The following is a 23,399-nucleotide window of genomic DNA, read 5'->3' on the forward strand; positions in this document are numbered from 1 at the left end:
GGCCAATTCAAATAGTAGCAGGGAGGCTCACCTTCTCAGGCTTGGTGTCCCAGCATTCAGTCAGCAGGCTGTGGAGGCAGTAGAACTGAACCTCCTCAGGACTGCCCAGCGCTGGCCGGATGCCTTTGGAGAGCTTCTTCGCTATCTGAAGCTGGTGGTGACCCAGCACTGGCCTCCGTCCAGACAGCAGCTCATACAGCACCATACCATAGGAGAACATGTCCACCTTTAGAAAAAAACACAAGGAAGATCAGAGGTTATTAAGACCTCCAGGGTGTGGCTGGAGGTTATGCAATATAAAAGCAGATATTCCACTGCGCTTCTGGAGCTCATTGGTCTTATAACATAGAGACTAACAAAGACCGTTTTGATGAGTTTTATTTTGTGTCTGTCTAGAGTTTAAATGAAGTGTGATGTACAACAATCAGCGAGGTAATGAATTATAGTAATTGTCAAAATCTCGGTTGAATTTGTTCTGACATAATCACTTCAAAGTGCGTCACATAGCATCACACCGGATAAGGGGGAGGAATTGAGCGCGTCCATCCCGGTGTCATTTTCCATCACTGCTGATCAGAGCTGGAGCAGAGTCACTTGTCCAGACAATGAATACTGATTGTAACCGTTCCCACTGAAGATGAACGCCAGATGTGAGTGGGTGTCTCTGTCCAGTGGGAAAGGGACTTTATATACTCAGGATTCAGAGTGCCTTTGGGTTCTTCTGCTTGTTTATAATTGACTCCAGCACATTTGTTAAGTAACACATGTTATTCAGCTTTACTTTTGGTTTGTGAAGTAAAGGCGATCACCACTTCTTTCTTATCTAATCCTTGAAACCCATATCTGAGGACCAAAATACCCAAATGAATTCCTGTCTGAGTGGTCACAGATAATGGTGGGACGTCCCAGAATAACTGCAGAGGCAAACGGCGCCGAACTACTTCTGTGGTGACATCACTTAGTAGTGGCTCCAGATATACTTGAGGTCTGTGGTATGCTATGGTGTCACAGTGGCAATGGCAAACGTAGCATGGCATATTCATATAAGGAAGTCCTTACCATTTCACTAACCAAGACTGTTTGGAACAATTCCGGTCTAATTGTCCTCGGGACCCTTTTTTTTTTTCTGGTCCTGCTTGGTTATCAATTGGTCGATGCTTTTTTCACACAGAGCCGAACACCCAGTGTGTGATTTCAGATAGCATGACGGCATCATGGGAGCAATAGAGGTGTGACGTTTAAGATAACAGCAGCGGCCCCTCGTGGGACTTACAGTACAATCATGAATCACACTGTATTTCTTGGCAAGACCCGACCTGCGTAACTGGTTGACTCAGAAGATTAGGCAATGACCTCAGGTAGTTAGGGTCAGGATTCGTCGTTCAGGACTTGAACAAATCGAGTTACCACTATCGAGGAAAAAGCAGTGGGATTCATAATAACACGGCAGCGACTTGCATCCTCAACAATATGGCGGGTGAACTGAGTGATGAGCTCCTCTAGTCGGAGATAAGGGACTCCCGGACCGCTTTATCTCCCCAAGTCGCTGCCATTCTCCGTGGTTGGCGTGCACAAATAACATGAAAACCTCACAAGCGCTCTGCCGTGCTGGCTGTCCCTGTTCACACGGACGTCAGCTCGGCTCTGTGACCACCTCTGTTGCGGAACAATTTATTTATTCTTTCAGTTGTCAAACACTGTGTTCACACATGTCTAGACCACTCTTCATTCATTACAATCCATGTTTTTCTGTCACTCAGTAGGAGTAATATTATCCAAGCCTATAAACAAATGGCTTGCAACAGCTTTCTAGTCGTGTTACTCAACCGACAAACACTTACACATGTTAATTTTCTTGCCAAGACACGCACAGCTGTCAAACACGGTAACAGCCATGAAGCTGCTTTTCCTTTATTTTCCTACTACACTCTTCCTTTCCCACTCGCTCCATCATTAGTTCACTCTCCAGCCTAGTCTGCATCTTATTAGAATAGTTAAACCTCATCAAAAAGTGAGATTAACGGCCAGGAAAGAAGAAAAGGAGTTTGATAAGCTGAAGTCAGCAGATTCTATGGGAGAGGAGCTGATGGGCTTTTTTCTGCTCTTTGAAAGCTTCCTCCACAGGCTCAGGGCCAGTAAAACAGTAAGCTCTAGTAAAGCTAGCTTCCCTGGGGAGAAGAGGGGCCTAGGCCAGCCATTTCAGACCAACACGCTCTGAGGACTGAATGGAAGTCAGCAGAGAGAACACCTACTGGCTGAATTCAAACAAATCAGGTTCTCAGTCAAGTCAAAAAAACAGCTTAAGATAAGATGTGATTCACTTTAAATTAGTTGACAAACTCTCGATGTTAAGGGGTTAATCAATTTAACGTTAACAATAGACGTGTGAATTCATCCTTTATAGCTCCACGGGGCAAACATCACCGTTACCAAGTGCTCCGCACAAGAGGCTGGTTGAGGAAACCTGTTAACGTAAAGATAGCTTGTTATCGCAAAGATAGCTTGTTATCGTAAAGATAGCTTTTTATCGTAAAAATAGCTTGTTATCGTAAAGATAGCTTTTTATGGTAAAGATAGCTTTTTATGGTAAAGATAGCTTGTTATCGTAAAGATAGCTTTTTATCGTAAAGATAGCTTTTTATCGTAAAGATAGCTTGTTATCGTAAAGATAGCTTTTTAACGTAAAGATAGCTTGTTATCGTAAAGATAGCTTGTTATCGTAAAAATAGACTTTTATCGTAAAGATAGCTTTTTATCGTAAAGATAGCTTGTTATCGTAAAGACAGCTTGTTATCGTAAAGACAGCTTGTTATTGTAAAGATAGCTTTTTAATGTAAAGATAGCTTGTTATCGTAAAGATAGCTTTTTATCGTAAAGATAGCTTGTTATCGTAAAGATAGCTTTTTATCGTAAAGATAGCTTGTTATCGTAAAGATAGCTTTTTAACGTAAAGATAGCTTTTTAACGTAAAGATAGCTTGTTATCGTAAAGATAGCTTGTTAATGTTAGCTAGCCAGTGAATGCCATCCAATATTTTCATGTTATGACATTCTAATGATGTAGAATGTTGCACGATTATGGCCAAAATGGTAATCACGATTATTTTTTAGCATAATTGAGGTCAAGATTTTTCATCACCATTATTCATTGATTTTTTATTTTTAAGTTTTTGTATTGTACCTTCACATTTAAATACACAGAGCACTGCTTTCACTTCCATATTTTGATTATATGTTAAGATGTTCACCATACTATTCTGTTGCGGCTGTTTATATTCCTTCTGATGCAAACTCAATCTCAATCTGTTTTACCTAAATTCCAACAGTATATCTACACCCCCACCAGAGGAAATATACCCTGTAATGTAATTTCATATTAGCATAAATAAAGTACTCTATCCACATAATTTAGCTGATTGTCCAAAATCAATGTTGGCGAGCAGTTTTCCAGATATCTTGTTGTATGTATGTATACAACAGGCATCAGCAGCCTTACTGCTAGACTAATCCTCCCCGTGCTCTACCGCTACACGCATCACTAATGTGGGTTAGTGAGACGGGGTCAGTACCTTCTCATCATACACGATGCCTGGTCGGATCTCAGGAGCCTGGTAACCTGGTGTGCCCTCCACGCCCAACGCCCCCTCATGGAAGGTTTGTCGAGAAATGCCGTAGTCAGACAGCTTGATGTTAAATGGATCCTGCACCTGGAAAACGGCACACAAATGAGTGAACGGGTAAGATAATACAAGTCTGTCTTCATTAGTTCAGTGGACTGTAAAAACAGCAGCGACAACATAGGAAATAAGTTCAGGACTTTATTGTCCTACCACTGATAAAGTCTGATATGTTGATGTTATTTCATAAATACAATAGAATATAGTCAATAAACCATACATGTATGCTGTTATGGTAATCCATATACCGACCTCCAGAGACCACACCAGGATGTTGTCAGATTTGAGGTCACAGAAGATGATGCTCTTCTTGTGAAGGTACGCCAGTCCTGCTGCGATCTGATAGGCTACTCGGAAAGTGAGCATGTGACCGAGGGGCATGTACCTGGAGCCTACAATGAGAAAACATTAAAAAAAAAGGCTTTAGGACCAACTTCAGGTCAGAAGTGACACAATGCAGAAATCTCTACGTGCCTTTGCGCTTCTCCTCCAGCACAGTGTTGAGGCTGCCCAGGGGGGCCAACTGCAGGGCGAGGCAGAGGGGATGGATGCTGATGCCCACCAGGGGGACGATGCAGGGATGCTGCAGAGAGTGCAACATACTGGCCTCCTGGCGAAACTCAGAGAAGCTCCGACAGGCATCCGCAGACTGCAGGTGTTTCACCATGGTGTCTGAGGCAAGAAAGAACGGAGCGAGGGAGAGAACCAACGTTTGCAAAATACTTTCAACTGTGACACGGAGAGAATAGATTTGTAGCCCGAATGGCTGCTCCAGGAGCTCATATGGAATCATGTTCACAATCAGTCCCAACTGCAAAGGGTCTACAGGCTTTACTCCATCCGTGTCCTCCTTTTACCCTCTATAACTATGGTGGTTCACGTGTCTTTTTGTAAATATGAGGTGGGACAAAAAATAAACTGAACAAATCAGATGCCACAGAGCATCTTTGAAGAGAGACCAGGGTTACCATCCTACCCGACTCTTATCAAACCTTGACTGATGTGGTCATGTGACATTTCCATTAGCTGATGGGGGGCAGTTACAGCATTCCACTGGATACCACAGCGAAAACTACAGTGTGTGAATATGAATAATAGTTTGGCTGCCCCTTTGATTGACAAAAGAATGCTCTTCTACAACGTTAATTATCAGCAGAGTACAGCATATTCAGGTAGCAGCTCCTCACTTTCCCTAGTGAAAGTGACAAACATCGCCAACAGCAGATCATCTCAGCGGCCACTTAGGTCAACTGTTTTCTGGGTAAAGTGTTCACTGCCAGCCGGTGTCTGTACTCAGCTCAGGTAGTCTTTCCTTTGTATCATATCAATATTCAGAGTCAGATAAACTAGATGGGGACATTCCTGGTAAATAATGTCAACATAGGTAGTGTTAAAAGTTATAGTGGCCGTGTAATACTGGCGTTCACTGCACGGTTGATATAAAAGCTGCTCCAGGAGCTTTTTTCCTGACAAGTACCTGTGTCCCTGCTGATGGTCTGCTGTCGACACTTCTTGAAGTGGAAGCGTTTGACGGCCACCGGCTGGTTCCGATATCGGGCTCTGTAGATGATTGTCCCACTGCCACCCTGACCAAGGATGTTATTCTCCTCCTCAGAGTACTCCAGCTGGGCCCTGTCTAAAAACAGCCTAACACACAAAATCACACACACAAAATCACACACACACACACACACACACACACACACACACACACACACACACACACACACACACACACACACACACACACACACACACACACACACACACACACACACACACACAGTCAGTGTTCCTTATTCTCTCCCCCACAGACCGACGGATCAACACACACAGCAACGATTAGCCAGGATGGAAAGAAACCTCCAGGTTAGCCACACTTAATTAGAAGAGAAAACAAAGTGAACAGTACAATTGTTTGAGTTAGCATTCGTCACACTTCACAGCCTCACTTCCTGCTTCAACTCTGTTCGAGCGCTGCTCTAATTGCAGCGGTGTGCACAATGTGTTCTTGTTCGATGAGGGAATATCAGCAAAGTTTATTTTGAATGCATCGTATAAAGCGCTTGGGAAACAATGATTTCTCGGAATGTATTGGTAAAGGGTCGGATTAAAATATTTTGATAATTGCCACAAAACGGTTGTTTCGACAGCTGTACTTCAAAAACATCAGTATTGTAAAGTAAAGCCAATATTGGCAGAGGCTAATATAGACTGGTCTCACACTAAAGTGTGCTTATACTAGTATCCAGCTGTAAGAGTGCATGATGTTAGATGGTGGCATTTGTGTTTATACCAACATCCATCTAACATTCTTTAGGAGCTCCATTACAACTTTACTAATATTTGGAGTGGCTGTTTAATGGTCTGTGCTACTTTAAAAAAACAGAGATATCCTGGCCAACTGACTGCCCACCCACACCGACACAAGTGTGTATATGTGTGTAGGACAAAGATATATATATGAATGTGTATTCCAAAAGTCCAGTGTCTGTGACTATCTTCCACAGGCATGCACGTAATAAGCCCTCTCGCCCTCAAACTCTCCTCAGTCACACCCATCCTCAAAAAGCCTGGCCTGGACCCCGACATCCACAACAACTACAGACCCTTCTCCAACCTCCCTTTTCTGTCTAAAATACTGGAGCGCACTGTTGCCCACCAACTAAAAACCCACTCCACTCAAACCAACTGTATGGACCCTTTCAATCTGGATTCAGATCTCATCACAGCACAGAAACTGCCCTGATCAAAGTCACCAACGACCTCCTCCTCTCCTCCGACGACCACTCCCTCCACATCCTGGTACTTCTCAGACCTCAGTGCAGCCTTCGACACCATCAACCACTCCATCCTCCTTTCCCGTCTCGAGTCCTCCCTCCACATCACTGGCACAGCCCTCTCGTGGTTCAGATCATACCTCTCTGACCGTGAACGGTTCATTAGTATCAACAAATTCAAGTCTGACACAGCCCCAGTCTCTCAAGGTGTCCCCCAAGGTTCAGTACTCGGTCCCCTCCTCTTCATCCTCAACCTGCTCCCCATGGTTTCCATTTCCACCGCTAATGCTGACGACACCCAGCTCATCTCTACCAAATCCATCACCCCCATCACCCACTCCACCATCACCAACTGCCTCACAGATATGAAAACCTGGATGCAAGCCAACTTTCTCAAACTCAACAGCGACAAATCTGAAATCCTCATCATCGCTCCCAGATCACTAAACAAATCCCACCACAACTTCTCCCTCTGCATCGATGGCACCACCGTTCCTGCCTCCACACATGTCCGTCACCTTGGAATCATTTTCAATTAAACCCTCTCCTCTGAACGAGGAGAGGAGAGATGTCAATCACATCACAAAAAACGCCTTCTTTCATTTCAAAAACATTGCCCGTCTAAGCCCCTCCCTCTCCTCCTCAGCCTCTGAAACGCTCATCCTCGCCTTCATCACCTCTCGACTGAACTACTGCAACAGCTTCCTGTACGGCTCATCCACCAACATCTTCAACAAACTACAATACATGCAGAACTCAGCAGCCCGTCTGCTCTCCCACTCCACCAGAGACCACATCACCCCAGTCCTCCAAAACCTCCACTGGCTCCCCATACAGCAAAGAATCCAGTTCAAGATCCTCCTCATCACATACAAAGCCCTCCACAACCCTAAACCCCTTCATACCTTCAGACCTCCTGCATCGACACGCTCCCAACAGCAACCTCAGATCTGCTAACCTCCTTACCCCCCCCACTACTCTGTCCAAGCACCGGACCTGGGGGGACAGGGCCTTCTCCGTCGCTGCCCCCTCCCTCTGGAACTCTCTCCCCCAGCACCTCAGACATTCTCCGTCACTATTAAAACTCACCTATTTAAATCTGCTTTTAACCTGTGATGCTATAGTTATGTATGTTTATGCTAGTGATTTATGTTTCTGCTAGTTATGTATGTTTTTGTGCTGTTCCTTACTGTTGTGTCATCTATTTTGTTCTTATAGTAATTGCTTCTATCGTTTCTGTTTTTACCATGAAAGTGTCTTTGAGTATTTTTTTAAAGCGCTATACAAGTAAAATGTATTATTATTATTATTATTATTATTATTATTATAATAACTATATACACTAATATATATTAATTGATCAGAAGCCTATCAGTGTGTGTCTAGCATTGATTCCTTGAGACTGGATGAGCCCAGCACTGAGCCTGGTCTCCACCAGCAGTGGAGTGAAGGTCTCAAAACAGATGTATTCATCCACAGTGCTGCTGTGCACTCAGATGAGCTTTGACAACACTCAATCAATGTAGTTACATTTTTCATAAGGGGGAGCCTTGAAGCCCCGACCCCTAACAAGTTGCAGTTGACTGTATAAAGAATGAGCTGTTACTCGTCTGTGTCGACGCGTGTGAAGCGTGAATGAAACACGCCCATTTGCAATGAACAGATCAGTATGTACAATGAAATGATCCGTTAAATGGTGAGAGGTTACCGTGCAGGGAAGTCAGTCATGAACAGCTCTGGGACCAGCTCCTGGAGGGTGACGGGCTGGTCGGGGTGCTGAGGACAAACGATGTGATCCTCCTCCACTGCAGCCAGCACGCAGTCCTCCATGTTGAAGTAATGAACCCCACCTCCTCCACCTGCCGCTTTCTCTCCGACCTGGCCGACCAGGCTGGCTACGAGCTCGGTCCGCTTCTGCTGGCTCAGTGCGGCGCAGAGGGGACAGGGGGCGTACTGCTCTATGAGGAGGCTCCCATCACTCTCACTGGCTGTCAAAGCTGCAAGGGAGAACACAGATACAAGACATGGACATCATCTGTTGTTTATTGGAGAGCTGAAAACATTCCTACATAATGATGCATAGAGTCAGGCCATCCGTAGATTTTAAGATTACTACTATGATGACCTTTACAGGTTATAATAACAGCTACATTTGTTAGAAGTCCTCTTTGCTTTCATTACGTTGCATTCCAGAAAGCAGACGCTGCAGCAGGTTCTGACCATGAACTGAACCCGCAGCAGTGGGTGGATGATGTATAGATGGTGATGAGGTCATGAGGGGCCTTGTTGCTGCTCGTCTGAAGGTTGAACTGATATCAGACGGTGAACATTCTGGGTACTTTCAGAGCCGTCACTTTTTTCCCCCCACAGTTCACCTTTAAAGCTTGTTTGTCCGTGACTCCGGTTATTTCCTTCTTCTGACACAGTGGTGAAGAACGGCAAAAAAACAAAAGCATGACTGCGGCGTTAACTGCATGTCAAAGTAATAAGAGCACACAAGGCCAAATTGTCTCCTAAATAAAGTGTCCTTATGACAGGTTGCTGACAAGCACTGTAGCATTACTACTCATTACTTCCAGCAAACTTCACGGAGAACTATGAGGGCAAAAACGGCATCACTGATCTGTTTGAATCAAATATTCTCTGGTCTAGCTCAGCTAAAAACAACATTATCTTCAACTTGTTCTTCCATTGTGGAATCTCACACAATGACAGCTAGAGACACATTATGCTGTGCCACTCTACTATCTCATCTCGAGAACGTTCCACCTCCACGATCCGCCGTGGAAGCCTTGATGCCAACACTCAGAAGCTCAGAACGAAGGTCGGTCAAAGACCCGACCAAAGTTTAGATATACGAGGCTGAGATAAGGACTCTAACTGATGGTGGATGTGCGGTGAAACGTCTTCCTGAGCAGGTGAATGAGTCTAAAGAGTCCTGATTCATACAGCGTCACTGCCACAACTCGGTCTGGTTCTTCTGCGGTTCAGGGAGTATCCAGTGGCAGTGAGCGGGTTACACGCGTGTTACAACGGGTCCGGGATGACGCAAACCTTCCTCCCGATCGCCTTTACACCTAGATCAGCTGGGAGATTAAGCAGCCACAGTTAGCCAACATTTCTATCCCAAGAACTTTCACACCAACCGAGGTGCGTTAGAGCAAGCAAATGGCTCTGTAAAAACAGAATCTTGTTGATTGCTGAAGTCTTTGTTGGGACTAAAGATTCAGAGATCCAGGAACTCCCCGGAGATGAGGAATACAAACGTGTTGACTTCACCAGCAAACCAGCTGATCTTTTCAATTCTACTTACAGGTGAAGCAGGGAGTATCTTCTGTGGACTTATACTGCACCTTCCAACAGCCTCAGCCATAGATGCCACACGGTTTTCTAACTTGGCGAAGTTGCTCAGGTCCTGCCTCTAGACAGGTCGTCAGCCTCTAGCCAAACTGCATTATCGCCCACAGTCACATCATCGACGACGCTTCGCTTCAACTACCGAGAGGATGCCAGAAGGAAAGTTTCCCAGAGGAGCTGAAACCTCCGTAAGACAGCCCTGCAGGGGGTAATGGGAACTCAAGCAGTCACAGATGTTGTCCTTGTTACCCTCCTGTTTGGATGCAGTTTATAAGAACCTACCTGCCTACTTTGCAAATCCATCAGAAGTGGATAGTTTGGATCAGGATTGAGCTGTGATTATTGTTGACCCACAATTGCTGCTCCACAGCTGACAGCTATAACTGAGAACGAGTTGCTGTGGAAACAGCCTTCCAAAAATCCAACTCCAACTGCTTGATAAAGTTGAAAAACTACGTTCCTTCCTCCATGTCAACTCCTCTGTCAGAGTCCCACTGTGGATGAAGCTACAGAGCCATAATAGGTGTCCCCACCAGGTTTAAGTTTCATTCCTTCAATATAAGCGCTGGCAAGTGTCAGAAATGCCCTGTAACGTCCAGGTAGAACAATGGAACTAATGAACCGGCCCACTTCCTGTGAACCAGGACGCCCTTTGTCTTCTACATATTTATCCAAAATATCCACTCCAACTATAAATACAAACGTCAAGATGTCTGGCCACTCCCTCATTACACTGGATACTGTAGCATGGACATTTTTTGGTTATTTGAACTGTTCAGGGTCTAAAACAGTGCTGAGCATCTTTGAAACTTTAATATTGGTTCCAATATGGTACCTGACTTTTGGAACAGATTCCAAAATAACTTTTTTGACTGCTTAATTTGCTGAATATGAATACCTTTGACACACCATTATTCTCCCTTTAATAGACGAGTCAAACTTTTAAAATCAGACAATTGGCTATAAAAACAATGAAAGCCGTATAAGCATGCAAAGCAGCAGCTGTGATCTTGCCAATGGTGCACGCTCACGTGCACTAACATGCACTAAAAGCATGAATGTCAACAAAGCAAAAATAACACCACACACAGGGAGAGTGACTTCCACCTCTGCTCAGGTAGACATTACTCCTCTAGATCGTTAGATAGCCAATAGCTGTGTGCTGCTATATTAATGCTCTGCATGCAGTATATCACTCTTTTATATAATCAAATAAGATAGTAACAAAACTATGAATTAAACAAAGAAACAATATCTGCTCAAACATTAAAGGGATAATGACTAAGAATCTGAGCCAGTATTGAGAGCTGAAAATCATCCCCATAAGCAGAGAGCAGTGCACTGACCAGGGAACCACTGCTCAATCAGAGAGTTGACGTTGTCAGTGATGAAGGCCATGGCGGAGAAATCCCTCATCTCTGACTGGCAGATGATCTTTATGCCTCCACTCTTCTTCTTCTTCCAGTTGACATCTGATGACTCCACGCTGCAGACACACAAACACATTTCACAGGAGCTTTTTACACATGTGGAGCAGAAAGAGCAGCAGGAACCTCTGATGCAGTTCAACTTTCATTTTCTCTTCACTTGTATTAGTTGTATATATATTTCAGACTTTGTGAACAGTGGAGATAATCTACCCTCAGTGTTACAGAATGTTCTCATTTTGTATATTAGGCTTCATAATACATCATAGCGCTAAGACTGCTGTCATAGATATGAAAAAAATAAAAAAAAATCTTGAAATATAAATGTAATGTAATTCTTAGCATTGAAATGATTTGGACTGCAGCTTGAAAATGAAAGTAAGGATATTGAATTTCAGCTGTCTGACAGTATCACGTTTGGAGCATATTCTGAACAAAGACTGCTTGTTGTTAATGTTCACGACCTTCGGAAAAAGACTGTATTCTGTCAGAAACCCCCTGTAAGGTCCAGGTTGAATTATGGAGGCTACCCACACACTGACCCAGTGTGGCCTTGAAGTTGACTGAAAACCTTCTCCAACCTTCTTCTCTCTTTCTGAGAGTCTGAATCTAACTGAAGCTCCAAACCCTTACATTTCTCCCACTCGTTATTTCCTCACTGAAGGATGTGTCTCATTTCATTACTTCCTACAACCTTCTAGCCCAAGCTCTGACCTGAGGTAACCTCCATCAAAAGTGGCCAGCAGCCCCTCCTTCCAGTATATGGTCTGGCTGCGTCGGACTCTGAAGGTGCTGCAACGGTTCCTCGGCTGGGTTCCAGCAAAACTGTAGATCACAGAGTTTCTGCTGCGTTGGCTCCTGGCGTTTCTTTTGTGCTCAAATGACTGCACAAACACAACATTTCACGCCGTGAATGTAAAAAAGCGGAAGGTTTTGAAGGTACAATAGGTGAATGATGAGAATCTACTGGTTTTAGTACCTGCAGGTCCATCTCAGTGAGGCTGATCAGCATCCTGGCAATCAAGCGCTCCCAAAATCCAGCAGGAACAAAGCTCATCTGAACAAGGCGCTGCAGGGTGTTGTTGGTCTGCTGACGAAAGCCGTGGATGTCCATGGCTGGCTTGGGGGGAAGGAGGTGGGGCAGCAGATAGCTATACCAAAAAGGTGGGGAAAATGAAGAACTCATTTAAAACTAAACTCTAACACTTAAAGATGTGAAGAACCTTTAGGTATGCCGTGCTACTTGGCACTAGCGCTAGTATTTCTTTGTTGTTCGCAGGTTTCTTTCACTTGAGCTACGACTATCTTTAAGCGGTCGCTTATTTGTTGCTACCTGTTGAGACATAGCTAATTATTATGTATTGTATGTGGCATATGGATGCTATGTAGTTGCTAAGGCGTATGAAGTGCTTCCTATGTGGTAGTTAGTTGGTTGCTAAGTGTTTGGTTGGGTAATAACTGTCTTTAAGGTAGTTGCCCTGATGTCTTTAGGGTGTGTGTGATGCTTGATAGTGCTTTTACAGTTGGGTTGTTGGGTGTTTGCTAGGGCATCATGAGGTGATTACTAGGCAGGTATATGGTGTTCAAGATGTTGCTAGGTTGTTGCCGAGGTGACTGGGTTGGTTGCTATAGTGAATCTAGCTGTTAGTTGGATGTGAGGGAGTTCTGCATGGCTACCAGTGCTGCATACTTTTGGTGTAAAACAGTGGGACAAGCTTTGAGGCAAAGGATAGAAATCCTAGAATGGGACCTATGCTTGAATTGGCTTTCTGCTAGAGCAGTAATGTGTGTGCTTTGTGAAGCAAAAATGTACAGGGAATCACCATTTGTATCAACTGAGTATCAATCTGTAAAAAGACAATATTGTACCTGTTACTGGCCACAGGAAGAGCGATCTCAAACTTGGCTAGAAACTGGAAATACTGTTCCTCCGTCTGCGAGGTGAACCCTGTTCCTACCAGTAGCATCTGCACAACAGATATCATCATTCATGTCACTAAATGAAGTCAGTATCATCGTTAACACACAAAACAACATTGTCCAGTTGTTTCCTGAGTCTCACCCTGAGGTCTTCTGCACGGATCACTCCATTCCTGGCTACAGAGCGAGAAGACTTGAGGTGCATGATCCTCTCCAGACATTCCGACAGCCACACAGGACACAGGAAGTAGAGGGTACAAAGGCCGTGGCTGGTGTCGGGGAAGTGCAGCAGGGTCCCCGTCTCAATTAAGAAGCTGATGGCTGGAGGTAGTGCAAAAAAAGAAGAGAGCCATAAGCAGGGAATTTCTTTTGACTGCACGTTTGCTACATTTTGGCTGTTTGCTAGAATTGGTTGCCAGTTTCTCAAAATGGTTGCCTATAACCTGGAAGCCATAACTGTCGAGCCCTGAGTTTTGCCCGGAAACCTTTAGCCGTACGCTGCAACATGTGCACAGGTTAGCACAACAAGCTGATTGGCGCGTACGAGAGTTGTGTATAAGAGGATGGAGTGTTGGCGTCGCTCCTCTGTCGCAGGGAATGTGAATGGAAACACATCCAACATTATGCACCTGGGCGTAGCCCCTCTCAAGCCCAATCAATGACAAACACAGGGCTGCCTAAGGGCGTTTCTGTGGAACTAACCAGAGTAAATGGAAAGCTTTCACAAAAAAATGCTGGAAATACACTTTTGTAGAAGGAAATCATTCAAGGATACAAAAAAAAGAAGTCAAACAAATGACTTTCAAATCCAGGTGCTGAACACGCCACAGTACCAGTCTGCAGGTCCTCATAGTCTCTGATGTCACTTCCTGGGTTCTGTTCAATGATGCGGCCCAGCTGGTCATCAGTTAGGTACAGGACCTCCCCCTCAGCGTCTCGCCTCTGCTTCTCCGCTATCACTGCTTCCTGAAGTGTCAGGTAGCTCCTGGGGATCTGGTGGAGGTAACAATGGTTAAAATCTGTCTGTGCTTTAGAACAACAACATTACATTACATAACTACTGTACTAAGCTCCTCCAGTACATTTGTACCAAAGCCACAACAATAAGCCATTGCATGATGTTTGATACATGCGGGTCATTGTGTTGTTTTTACTGTTGCCTGACTATGATGTTTGAACTGATTTCGTTCGTCCAATCAGCAACATGCAGCAAACTCTACCTTCAGATAGTGCTACTATTTCCTGAGTGAGAGACAGTGGGAGGAGAGCCCCCCCCCTCTGGTCCTGCCCCTGCTCCATGTTCATTATTAGGAGTAATGTACATTACAGTCATTTAGCAGACACATTTATCCAAAGCGACTTACAATAAGTGTATTCAACAGCAAAAGTACAGTCCAGAAACAAACACAATAAGTGCAACAAGCTAGTATGAATACAATAAGTGGTGAGTGGAAGGCTCAGGGTAGCACTTCCTGAAGAGGTGGGTCTTCAGCCTGATGAAAGATGGGCAGCGAATCTGCTGTCCTGACGTCAGTGGGAAGTTCATTCCACCACTGTGGGGCCAGGACAGAAAACAGCCGTGACCGGGTCGATCGGCCGCCAGGACCTCTGAGCGACGGGGCGACCGATCGCCCCGAGGCAGCAGAGCGAAGTGGTCGGGCGGGGGTGTAGGGTTCGACCGTGGCCTGGAGATAGGAAGGAGCTGTTCCTTTCACTGCCCTGTATTCTAGCACCAGAGTCTTAAACTGGATGCGAGCTCTTACAGGTAGCCAGGGTAGAGAACGGAGAAAGGAAGTTGTGTGGGAGAACTTGGGGCGATTGAAAACGAGGCGAGCCGCGGCTTTCTGGACAAGCTCCAGAGGTCTGATGGCCGACGCCGGGGCTCCGGCGAGTAGAGAGTTGCAGTAGTCCAGGCGGGATCTCATCCATGACAAGGGCCTGGATGAGAACCTGCGCCGTCTCGTCAGTCAGGAAGGGACGAATCCTCCTGATGTTGTAAAGCAGGAATCTGCAGGAGCGTGTAACGGATGAGATGTTTGCCGAGAATGACAGTTGGTCGTCCAGGGTCACACCCAGGTTCCTCGCAGTCCGAGTGGGCGTCACCACGGTATCGTCGATGGTGATACCATGGTGGGCCCCTTCCCCGGGAGGAACAGTAGCTCGGTTTTGTCCAGGTTGAGCTTGAGGTGATGCGTCGTCATCCACTTCCAGATGTCAGCCAAACACGCGGCGATGCGAGTGTCACGTAAGGTGAGATCTAATTGTTTTTGAAATTTATTTTCTCGAACGGTTATTTAATATGTATTTAACACATATTTAATAGAAAAAAAAATGTATGTTTTTTTTAACCTTCGGTTCTAGTAGAAACTCAAAATACAATTATGAACCTGAAAAATGTGCATGGTATGCCTCCATTGAACTATTGAAAACATATTGGATCATTTTAAGAAAGCTTTGTCTTTAAGCTCCGTCAGTGATAAAAGTATGAAAGCAAACAGCTTTTCTCCCCGTTGGTCCAAACTGTGGAGCTTTTCTCTACACAGACACAGTGTGGAGCGTCCCAGTCACACGCTCCCACTCACCAGTCTGCCCAGCAGTTTACTGCCACAGGCTGAGCTGCTGCTGTCTTTCATGGAGAGAGCCACCTGGTAGATCAGCTTCTTCAGCCCATCCAAGCCCTCCAGGGTTTTACAGGACACTTCACTGAGAACCAAAGACACACACACACACACACACACACACACACACACACACACACACACACAGTTGAATACACCAGACAGATGAACAGATGTTCTGAAAAGCTGATACTAGTGACAAAAACCATGAAAAGTAAAATGTGTGCTTACTGCAGGTGTTTCCAGGTGATGTCAGGGTAGCCGGTGGCTCGAGCCCCTGAAGGGGATCGGCACAGAGCCAGAACATAAGCTCTCAACGTGGCCAGTCTTTCAGTGCGAAACTTGGTGTCAATGAGATCCAAATGTGTTCCCACAACCACCACGGCAGAGTTGGGTGCTCGCGCCTACAAGCCGCAACGCACAGGAGCCAACGTGTTTATAGAACGTGAAACAAGGAAACAAACCGCTAGCTTCTTTCAACCTCTTCTTATGTTCTTCCTCAGCAGATGGAGTTCGGTCGACTTGTCATCATATGACCCAAGTATGGAACTTTGGTCACATGAAAATGAATGAATTTTTATGTGCACATGCTGTTTCAGTCAGCATATGCACTTGGTTAGATGCGTCAATCGTTACCACTCACTTTTTATCATTAGTGCCTACAGAGAAAGTGAAACCAGGGGCTGACATCTGATTGAAATGAGTTTAACACACAAACAGAAGCCTGAAGCCATATTTAAACTTCTAACAGTGACATTTCTGACAGCAAAAAAAAATTCCTACCACTCACAAGCTTAGCTTTTACTAAGTGACGTTTGTAACTTGCCATACTTAATGTGGGTTAAAAGGAGAGATTCAACTTCACTATGTTGTGTTGTCTACAATGTATGACATGATACAAAAATGTAACATATAGCTGAATTGTATTCATTATAGGATGACTTATATGTATATATAAATATATATTTTCATGGCTCTCTTCCATTTTTTCCATTTTCTGCAGCTTTTAATTAGTGTTATGGAAGTGTGTGTTACTGTTCATTAGACTCTGGGTGACCTTGAGGGAAGACTGTAAGGAGAAGGGGGGGTAGAGGCAGAGTAGGTGGAAAGGAGGAGGGACGGATAGAGCCTGTTGTTTGATCGCCTATCGTCTGGCTACGACCTCACACTGTTACTTTTGTTGAAACCTGCTGAGTTCAGGAAGGCATTACGCGTTTCTGACATATTCTACTTTCTATATTTGACTTTGTTTACAGTCTCTGTCCATGCGTCTGCACTTGTCATTGTGGTAATAATCTTGATGACCTTTTTTCTACCAGCAGCAGTTTATTTCTTAGATTTTCATTTACTGACTTTCAAGAAAAAAAAAAAAAAAAAGACCTACTTTTAAAACAAAGGAAAAAAAAGAATGATTCTTCAGAATAACTTTACTGAAAACATGTATAGATTTTTCAGAAACAAATGTATCTTATCTATACTTTGTAAATTGATGCACACTATAATTTTCATTATTATTATTAATATTTTTTTGGCAGGATGAAGACCGAATGAGACTGGCAATAACAAAACTCTTAGGAGAAAGTTGCAATAGAGGAAAATTCTTCTCCAACCTATAAAATAAAAAGGAGCTATTAATAATAATAATAATTAATAACCAACAAATCAGTGGGAAGCAAAGGGAGGCATCAGTACATGTCAAGAGTAAGTTATTAGGCTTCAATGAACCACTTCAGTGAAATGATGCAAGCAGTTTCAACATCTTCCACGTCATCCTGCTTCCATTAAAGGACATCTACTGGCCTGGGTTCAGTTGAAGTGGTCTGGCAACCAAATGAATCTCTTTGAGTTTAGATCCGTCCTCCCTCCCACTGGAAACGCAAATACCACCACAGTCCCGCCCTTCACTTTCTGACCCACTCAAGTACAGCTGGAACCAGGTTCTCAGTGGGTCTGCAGAAGTGTGTACGTGTACGTGTGTGTGTGTGTGTGTGTGTGTGTGTGTGTGTGTGTGTGTGTGTGTGTGTGTGTGTGTGTGAGTGAGTGAGAGAGAGAGAGAGAGAGAACTTTTACCTCTATGTTAAGCAGCCATGTCTGCAGGTTGGCCACAGCCTCCTCCCCCAGAGCCAGGTTCCAGATCACCACGTACAGGGCCTTATCGGTGAAGAAACACTGGTTCACCGTGGACATGCTCGCTTGACCGCCGATGTCCCACACGTTGAACGCCACCGAGTCCTTCTGTGTGGAACAAGACCAGCGCTAAGTCAACTCGAAACAAGGGGCTGGAAAGTCATTATTAAAGATCCGCTCCCTTATTTTCTGGAACATTTCCAATGGACAGATCCATGAAACTGAGTCGCTGATGACTCTCGTTTCTGTAGGTGCTGCCGTCGGATTCGTAAATGTGAATTTTTTTTTGGGTTGTGTGGTGTGGAGCATAAATGGTTGGCAACCGGCACTGTTGTCAAGCCAACAGAGAGAGGGACAGTCGGAGCCCTGCGGCGTGGAATGGCAATGTCACAAATATTTTGGTCACTATATTTGGCGAAGGCACATACAGTTGTGGTCAAAAGTTTACATACACTTGTAAAGAACATAATGTCATGGCTCTCTTGAGTTTCCCCATTATTTCTACAACTCAGATTTTTCTCTGATAGAGTGATTGGAACAGATACTTCTTTGTCACAAAAAACATTCATGAAGTTTGGTTCTTTCATGACTTTATTATGGGTTAACAGAAAAAGTGATCAAATCTGCTGGGTCAAAAATATACATACAGCAGTGCTAATATTTGGTTACATGTCCCTTGGCCATTTTCACTTCAATTAGGCTCTTTTGGTAGCCATCCACAAGCTTCTGGCAAGCTTCTCGTTGAATCTTTGACCACTCCTCTTGACAGAATTGGTGCAGTTCAGTTAAATTTGATGGCTTTCTGACATGGACTTGTTTCTTCAGCATTGTCCACATGTTCTCAATGGGATTTAAGTCAGGACTTTGGGAAGGCCATTCTAAAACCCTAATTCTAGCTGATTTAGCCATTCCATTACCACTTTTGATGTGTGTTTGGGGACATTGTCCTGTTGGAACACCCAACTGCGCCCAAGACCCAACCTTCGGGCTGATGATTTTAGGTTATCTTGAAGAATTTGAAGGTAATCCTCCTTCATTATCCCATTTACTCTCTGTAAAGCACCAGTTCCATTGGCAGCAAAACAGCCCCACAGCATAATACTACCACCACCGTGCTTGACGGTAGGCATGGTGTTCTTGGGGTTAAAGGCCTCACCTTTTCTCCTCCAAACATATTGCTGGGCATTGTGGCCAAAAGACCACAGAACTTTCCTTCAGAAGGTCTTATCTTTGTTCACGTGATCAGCAGCAAACTTCAGTTGAGCCTTAAGGTGCCGCTTTTGGAGCAAGGGCTTCCTTCTTGCACGGCAGCCTCTCAGTCCATGGAGATGCAAAACACGCTTGACTGTGGACACTGACACCTGTGTTCCAGCAGCTTCTAATTCTTGGCAGATCTGCTTTTTGGTGGTTCTCGGTTGACTCTTCACCCTCCTGACCAATTTCCTCTCAGCAGCAGGTGATAGCTTGCGTTTTCTTCCTAATCGTGGCAGTGACAAAACAGTGCCATGCACTTTATACTTACAAACAATTGTTTGCACTGTTGCTCTTGGGACCTGCAGCTACTTTGAAATGGCTCCAAGTGACTTTCCTGACTTGTTCAAGTCAATGATTCGCTTTTTCAGATCCATGCTGAGCTCCTTTGACTTTCCCATTGTAGCGTTTGTGGGCGTTTGTATCCAATGAGCCCTATTTAAATGGCCTCAGAGAAGTCACCAGCTGTAGTCACTCATAATCACTCACAAGAAGTTAAGAGGCCATGCTATGAAGCTCATTTCATTGACACAACTTTCTAAGTCACCAAAATTGCTAATTCATGTTGCTGTATGTATATTTTTGACCCAGCAGATTTTGTCACTTTTTCTGTTAACCCATAATAAAGTCATGAAGAACCAAACTTCATGAATGTTTTTTGTGACAAAGAAGTATCTGTTCCAATCACTCTATCAGAGAAAAATCAGAGTTGTAGAAATAACTGGAAACTCAAGAGAGCCATGACATTATGTTCTTTACAAGTGTATGTAAACTTTTGACCACAACTGTACTGTACATTAATCTCTCTAAAATCAGAACACCCCACTATCATATTTTGCTCGTCTTTCCACTTTCATTCAACGTTTTTCAACCAGGTGTCGTGTGAAAACACACAAAAGATGACGCAGTTCACGCCACCAAGACCTAATTTCTTACATGACAGTTGGTGATCTGTCTTTGCAGCCACGTGAAGGGGACAGGTATCTGTTCCACCTGCAATCTCCAACTGTCAAACATCACAGTCGTACACGGCAGATAGGCAACCAGACAGTCGACCGATCACCACAGAGCTGTCTGTTCTGTACCCTACAGGCGTCGCTCTCTCAGAGCTGCCCTTATAGCACCCTCCTGCTCGGCACCATGGACGTATAAAGAGAACCGGATACAGCGTGAGATGTTGCTCAGTGGTGCATGAAGCAAAAGAAGACCCTTCCGCATATATACAATTACAGAGTATAAAAAGGATCCATGGGGCCCATAGAGCAAGCGCATCAGCGGCTCCTTTAACCCCGCCTCCCAGCCCCCCCGGTCAGCCCTCCATTGAGCTGGACTTCTCCACATGTGACTTCCAACACAGCTCCCTTCACAGCAGGTTCTCTTCCTGGCTCTCCCTCCTCCCTGATGGGAGGTCTGGGGTCTGATGATGTGAGCTAAACATATGCTAATTCAGAGGTCTTCAACAGGGGGTCCGCGACCCCTAGGGGGTCCGCGGAGGTACCACAGGGGGTCCGCGGAATTTTTGGTTGATTAGACAATTTTTAATTTGTATTTTTTTTTAAACATGAATCTGTCCATAATTTTAATAGTTCAGTAAATAAAAACATGAATATATGAACCTGTGTATTATTTGAATAGCTTAGTATTGAATGCACAATAAAGAGGTATGTTTATACATGGCACTAGGCCCAGTTTAATATAAAACACAATGTTATACAATATATATATAGTCGGGGGTCCCTGCTCCATCTCTATCAGTTTGGGGTCCTTGGCCTGAAAAACGTTGAAGACCCCTGCTCTAACTGCTAACACTTAACGCAAAGACTAGCTGTGGCTGATGGGCATGCCAGTAGCTTTGCAGGTATCTGATCATAAGTTTTTGATACATTAACTGTGTGGATGTGAATGGAGAATTGCTCGACAGATGTTGACACATATCTCACTTCTTCTTCACTTTTGGCTGTTAGGTGTCGCCACAGTGGATCATCCGTTTGTCATCGATTGGTAAACTAGTCATGCACCGTGTGTGTATTAAATGTACACAATACGTATGTACTGTGTGCGTTTTCCTCACGCTGTTTTTGCCTCCGTTGGGTTTGTCCAGCTCCCAGCTGGAGGTGGAGATGCTGCATTCTGCCGGGGTGAAGGGGGCCGCCCTGCCGGTCTGAAGAGCCTCCAGAAGGGCCGTCTTCCCCTGTCTGGGTGGACCAATCACGAGCATCTTCAGCAGCTTAAAAGGCTCTGCCTTTCGAAGGTGGGCCCGGAGGAAAGCCAGGACAGACGCAGGACCTGAAAAAAACCAGAGGGGTCAACATTCGGGTTTTGCGGTGTTGGAAATGACCCGTTACCAAAAAAAAAAAAAAAAAAAAAACTATAGATGCAACACAGGTGCTGCAACACATCTAAAACATAGTGCCATTGGCCATTTATTCAACTAATGCACATAATGCACTACTTCATATGTCTATCATCATAGGGAAACACGTTTCTTTTTCACTCCTTCTCATTAATCTGACTGCTGTAACGACGCGTTCATTTTGTAATGCTGGTTACTCTCAGCCTTAAGAAGTTGTAGATTTTGATTCAAGGAAAGGATCACAGTTTTACAAGTGTAACTGAAAACAATAGTCCACATGAAGAAGAAAAACAGGATTTGATTGTTGTAGTCATTCCTCCTGTTCATACTGGCCAAGAGGGCCCTGCCTAATGTTTCCTTTTGAAACGTCATTTGAGGGCGTGTTTGGAGACAGTTAGACAGTACCTTCTTTTCTCACTTCCTGGGGGACATTCGTAATGTTGAGGTCCTCGATGTCCAGCTGCCACAGGTTGGAGAGTTGACTGAGCTCCGCTGGAAGCTCCCGGATTCCAGGGTTACTGTTCCCAGAGCAGGTGAGAACATGGTCAGCGAAAGACAGGACGCTTAAACATACCTACCATCCAAATGACATCGTCCATTGTTAATAAATTAACATGTTTTATTATTCCCAATTTCATTAAATGGAACTTTTTAGATCTCGTGAACCTTCGCTGAGCTCACAAGGGTTTTCAAAAACAGATGGATATGCAAAGTCGTTTTTTGGCAGCCACAGGACGCTGTGGCTCCACAACTTCCTAAACAATTCAATCACTGGGTGCGTGAGAGCGGAGCAGTTTGCTGCTTGTATTAAAACAGCTGCAAACAGCTGTAGCAGGAGGACTGACCTCACACAAAGCCGTGGTTCCCAGAGACCGAACTCAACTTTTAGGCGAATTGGAAAATATTCTTCAGTGTAAAAAAAACAACCATTATTTAGTCAATGCAATGCGTGATTAGACTAATGTCTGAGGCTGAAAACTGATGAAATGATTACGGTTTCAAATTGAGTTTGATTTCAGCTTCATCCATCCTTTTCAATACTGTATGTGTGTGTGTGAGTACAGATGATTGTGTTTGACCTCTAAACAGTGCTGGAAACGAAGCAGCACGTTGATACATTCAAGATTCCATTAAGATTAAAAAAAAGATCAAATTGAATCCTCATGTTTAGTGAGATGATAAGAGATCATAAGATGTAATAAGATGTAATGTGTAAGATGTGTGTTCACACCAAGCGCAGAGCAAATTTGCTGTGCGGTGCAATCAGTCAATGCAAAGACACAAACGAAGCGAATATGTGGAATTCGCGACATTTGCGTATTCGTGCAGATTGAAATATTAAAGCTAGATTTTAGTGCGCCGCTGTGTTGCAAAAGCAGCTGTGAGATTTTTCTCCCGTCGTCCCAAACTTCTAAACATTGTTGAAACAAAGTAAACCAGCTGTCTGTGGTCACAGCTCTATGATAACAGCTCATATTTGATCAGAGACCTCTGCGTATGAATGTATGTTAAGAAAGCATGAGCTGTCTATGGTTTAAGGGATAACGTCGCTGCCATATTTTGAGTGTTGATGGAACAGATACAATGTTAGCATAGCCCAGCACCGATCCATTTAAACTCAAATGAGAAAACAAGCATTTTAAGAGTTGATTGCTTGTCTTCTTGCAAATAGACCTGATCAAACATGAATTCAGACTTTTCACAAATCTGTATCATTTTGGACGTATTTCGGCATTCTTTTGATCCGTTTATTGCAATTTTAATCACATCAAAAATCTGTTCATTTGGGGTTCAAACCGCTGTAGTACAGAAGCCAACGTTTTTCTCAGTGAATACAGCCTCCTGATGATGTTACGAACCCAGACACGGCGGTGTTTGGACTTCTGACGG

At 44.2% G+C, this 23,399-nt stretch overlaps 1 protein-coding gene across 3 annotated transcripts in view; it reads right to left on the reverse strand.

The window, feature by feature from the left end:
- lrrk1 (leucine-rich repeat kinase 1) overlaps positions 1–23,399 on the reverse strand; it is a 67,756-nt gene that overhangs the window by 10,392 nt on the left and 33,965 nt on the right. For 2 of the 3 annotated variants that reach the window (XM_068731162.1, XM_068731164.1), the window contains 17 exons: positions 21,915–22,027; positions 21,228–21,442; positions 17,849–18,013; positions 16,010–16,182; positions 15,743–15,863; positions 13,994–14,153; positions 13,303–13,481; positions 13,110–13,207; positions 12,220–12,391; positions 11,955–12,124; positions 11,160–11,299; positions 8,165–8,453; positions 5,154–5,323; positions 4,151–4,348; positions 3,929–4,068; positions 3,569–3,706; positions 32–226 (listed from right to left, as the gene is read on the reverse strand). In XM_068731162.1, coding sequence (XP_068587263.1) covers positions 32–226; positions 3,569–3,706; positions 3,929–4,068; positions 4,151–4,348; positions 5,154–5,323; positions 8,165–8,453; positions 11,160–11,299; positions 11,955–12,124; positions 12,220–12,391; positions 13,110–13,207; positions 13,303–13,481; positions 13,994–14,153; positions 15,743–15,863; positions 16,010–16,182; positions 17,849–18,013; positions 21,228–21,442; positions 21,915–22,027 — 2,836 coding nt within the window. The remainder of the gene's footprint in view (positions 1–31; positions 227–3,568; positions 3,707–3,928; positions 4,069–4,150; positions 4,349–5,153; positions 5,324–8,164; positions 8,454–11,159; positions 11,300–11,954; positions 12,125–12,219; positions 12,392–13,109; positions 13,208–13,302; positions 13,482–13,993; positions 14,154–15,742; positions 15,864–16,009; positions 16,183–17,848; positions 18,014–21,227; positions 21,443–21,914; positions 22,028–23,399) is intronic. The other variant, XM_068731163.1, reaches the window with a different exon arrangement.

This window comes from Cebidichthys violaceus, unplaced genomic scaffold (genome assembly GCF_023349555.1).
Source record: "Cebidichthys violaceus isolate CVI_PGR_0920_01 unplaced genomic scaffold, fCebVio1.0.p SCAF_5, whole genome shotgun sequence".
In the NCBI taxonomy this organism is placed as follows: Eukaryota; Metazoa; Chordata; class Actinopteri; order Perciformes; family Stichaeidae; genus Cebidichthys; species Cebidichthys violaceus.